Below are 3,697 nucleotides of genomic sequence, written 5' to 3'. Positions count from 1 at the left end.
CCTTCAATTGTAACAAAGTATGTAGAATCTGATGATGAAAAAACTTTGGATGAAACTGTAAATGAAGATGCTTCTAATGAAAATTCAGAAAATGATATTACTATGCAAAGCTTGCCAAAAGGTAAAGTGTATTAATTTTTTATATGAAGTTAAAGTTGAAAAATATCTTTAAATGTCATTACTATAAAATTAGAAATTGATTATTGTAAGCTGTGTGTCAAGGACCAAACCTGACATTTTAGTAGCAGTGGTTTGGAAATGTATTAGTATGGTAATGATAATGTGTGTTCCTGAGGTTAAATATTTAGAATATATAGTCAGGTTTGAAAAGAAAACTTATTTTCTCTTTCCATTGGTTTCTAGTTTCCAAATTATACTTGAATGTGGAAGTTGGTTTAAATGCTTAGTATGTTAAGTTTTGGTTCAGTGAATTTTAATGTGCTTGCTTTACAGAAAAACATAATGAATACACTGAAAACGTCTCAAAAACATTTAAAGTTTAATTTATTCTTACTGCATTCTTAAATTCCCTAAGATTCAAAGTGAAGTTATGTGTTAAATTTGATTTAGGTATATTTCTTGTAATTATCCTTTTTAAAATGCCTTGTCACATTTCCTCTCAACTGTTATGTTTCTAATCTTAAAAGTTGCATTGATTAGATTGGGGCCAGGGTAGGGTGGATAGGGGAGAAGCCAGATGAAAATCTTGGACTTTTCATAGCTCAAGTCTAAGAGCAGTGTGGTTACATGATGAGAGAATGACATGGTCTTGGTAATTTCATGGTGTTTCAGAATCAAAAGTTTTGATTTGTTTCTTTATTGAATAATATGTTCAAGGCTCTTAGATTTTTCAGATTTGTTATCACTGATCATTTACAGCAATGTTTACTACTTTATTCTCTGTCTCTACTTATGTTTATGTGACACATGTTTTGATTATGGAAGTTTAAAAAATGATGAATAGGAGGATAATACATTTCTTGACTAGGAAAAATTAGGAGTTACAATAGATAAGAAATGATGAATGAGAGGAGGAAGAAAGAAGAAAAATTAATGGGCCTACCATTTACATGGCTTTGAAAATCATTTTATGTAATGGTTTTGGTGGCCTAAAGCAGAAACAGCTAACATGGCAGTCTGAGTTTCATAGGTAGTGATTCACTTTGGATTATTACATTCTCAGTGGTTGTTACTGGAAGTCCTTATGATGGCCACTGGGTGAGCTAAGAACTAGGAGTTCCAATGTTTCTTTTAGTGACATTATGGAAGAAAGTTAGTATGGGATGTTATTAACCTGAACTAAGGGTAATTCTCTTCCACCAAACCAAAATAGACCTGTTTCATAAGGTCAAATTTGGTTGTTTATCACTATTGTTATAATACTGAGTATGTATAAGTACTGGACTCCTTAAAAATTAACTCATTTAACTCTCAAAGCAATGCTGTAAGGTAGTTATTGTTTCTACTTGTAGAGATGAAGGAACAAATTCAGAACTCAAGGAACTTTTTTAGCTTTAAATTAAAAAGTTAAGATTTGAACCCAGGTCTGCCTGAATCCAAAGCTAGTGAGTGCTCTTTCCACTCTGCTGCTTTGCTTTCATTTATAGAAGAATCTTCATAAAGAAATCTTTTTTTTTTTCCCCCGGTGTGTGTGTGTGGGTGGGGGGTGTTATCTGTAAATCTTTAGCTTTTTTCAAATGCCAGGGCTTCTCTGAGAGTACATATGTGGAATGGTTGTTGTGAATAAAGGTTTTTTTGTGTGTGTGTGGATATTACTTATATTTACCAGCTTGTAAAAAACTCAATCCTTTGTGCCCTATTTGCCCCCGTTTTTTCAGAGACTCAGAAATTCATTTAACCTCGGTTAAACCTCACTGCTGACTAACAAAGACCTATGTTTCAGGGAAACAGCCCCTGACAACTACCAGGTTTTACAGTTCGCCCTTCATATCCGTGGGTTCTGCCTCTGCAGATTCAACCAACCTCAGATCAGAAATATTTGGGGAAAAAATTCTGGAAAGTTCCAAAAAGCAAAACTTGAGTTTGTCATTTGGCAGCTGTTTATATAGGGTTTACATTGTGTTGGGTATTGTAAGTAATCTAGAGATGATTTAAAGTATACAGAAAAATGTGCATAGGTTATAGGCTATTTTACATAAAGGACTTGAGCATCCGCGGATTTTGGTATCCAAGGGGTCCTGGAACAAATCCCTCATGGATACTGAGGGACAATTACACTTTCTTAATTGTTGTCAGTAGTGCCCAGTTGGGCTTTTCTGGTGGCTCAATGGTAAAGAATCTGCCTGCCAACGCAGGAGAAGTAGGTTCAATCCCTGGATCGGGAAGATCGCCTGGAGAAGAAGATGGCAACTCACTCCAGTATTCTTGCCTGGGAAATCCCATGGAGAGAGGGGCCTGGTGGCCTACAGTCCTTGGGTTCACAAGAGTCAGACACGACTTAGCGACTAAACAACAACAATGCCTAATTACTAAGCCCAGCAATATAGGTAAAGTGAGACCTAGACCCTTTTTACCATGCCTCTGCTTTATTTGCTCTTGAGAGATTAAAATGAAAAATTAGCAACCTCTCTCCTCAGTTCACATGTTTTATGGCTAAGAGAGTACATTCTTTCTAAAAGATTCCATAGGGACCAACAATTGATTTCATTCTGCAATTTATTGTTATAGCACTTGAGCTTAAGTACCTAAGGCAATATTTGTTTAAAACTCTTTAAGGACTTTCAGGGTACTGGAACTTTGACTTAAGTATTTAGGAAATGGTACAGAATAGTACAGCAGTAATAGCAGAATATAAAACAACACTTAAGAATATTTTGCTGCCTTTATGGTTTAGCTTATGAGAAGAATAGGATGTCTTTAAAGCTTTCTTTTCTGATCCTTTTGTTTTTTAAACTGTGGAACTTAGCATAGATGTTCATAGTCAAAAAAGCTTTTGTGATAGGCAGTATAAAAATTGAGAACTGGGCTAAAGCTTTTTAACTTTATTCACACATTTCTGTTACAAATCAGTTCATAATACTTCCCCCCCCACCACCATTTTTTATGAACTATGTTTCCAACAAGTAATTTGATTGTTGACACCTGGCCCTTTTACTATTTCCCTGTTTTATTTATTATTGAGAGGTCCTTATATAAATATTGAAAGCTTGAAAGAAACAAAACTATGTTCCAGCAATGTTGGCTTTATCTGGAGTACTTGTACTTCACTTGCACATTTAATATGTGTAATGGTTTTTTAAATGAAATCATTCTAGGTACAGTGATTGTACAACCAGAGCCAGTGCTGAATGAAGACAAAGATGATTTTAAAGGGCCTGAATTTAGAAGCAGAAGTAAAATGAAAACTGAAAATCTCAAAAAACGCGGAGGTAAATACAAGTGAAAATGAAAACATGAGTTTAAATTGCTGTTTATGACCATATTGGAAAATCTGATGTACTTACTAAAAATACCTCCACTTTTCTGCCCATTGTTTTTTAAAAGCACTACTTAAAAATAACTTCTGTTTCTTTCTGAGCTCTGAAGCAGAAAAGGTTAAACACCATTGATTAAAATACCTTTGCCTTCAGTGGCTATTAAGTTATCTCAAGAAGCTTAGTATTTCCTTCTTACACATGTCAGTTCTGTAATGCTTATATGCCAGAATACCATGTGTTCCCTCTCACCTGAAAGAATT

The 3,697-nt window shown here is 34.6% G+C and overlaps 1 protein-coding gene across 3 annotated transcripts in view; it reads left to right on the top strand.

Annotated features, from left to right (window-relative positions):
- LOC104983495 (transcriptional regulator ATRX-like) overlaps positions 1-3,697 on the top strand; it is a 33,286-nt gene that overhangs the window by 24,780 nt on the left and 4,809 nt on the right. For 2 of the 3 annotated variants that reach the window (XM_010832935.1, XM_010832928.1), the window contains exons 5-6: positions 1-121; positions 3,276-3,389. In XM_010832935.1, the coding sequence (XP_010831237.1) occupies positions 1-121; positions 3,276-3,389 (235 nt within the window). The remainder of the gene's footprint in view (positions 122-3,275; positions 3,390-3,697) is intronic. The other variant, XM_010832941.1, reaches the window with a different exon arrangement.

The sequence above is a fragment of the Bison bison genome, unplaced genomic scaffold (assembly GCF_000754665.1).
Source record: "Bison bison bison isolate TAMUID 2011002044 unplaced genomic scaffold, Bison_UMD1.0 scf7180017837331, whole genome shotgun sequence".
Taxonomy (NCBI): Eukaryota; Metazoa; Chordata; class Mammalia; order Artiodactyla; family Bovidae; genus Bison; species Bison bison.
This window is presented reverse-complemented; position numbering and strand designations above follow the sequence as displayed.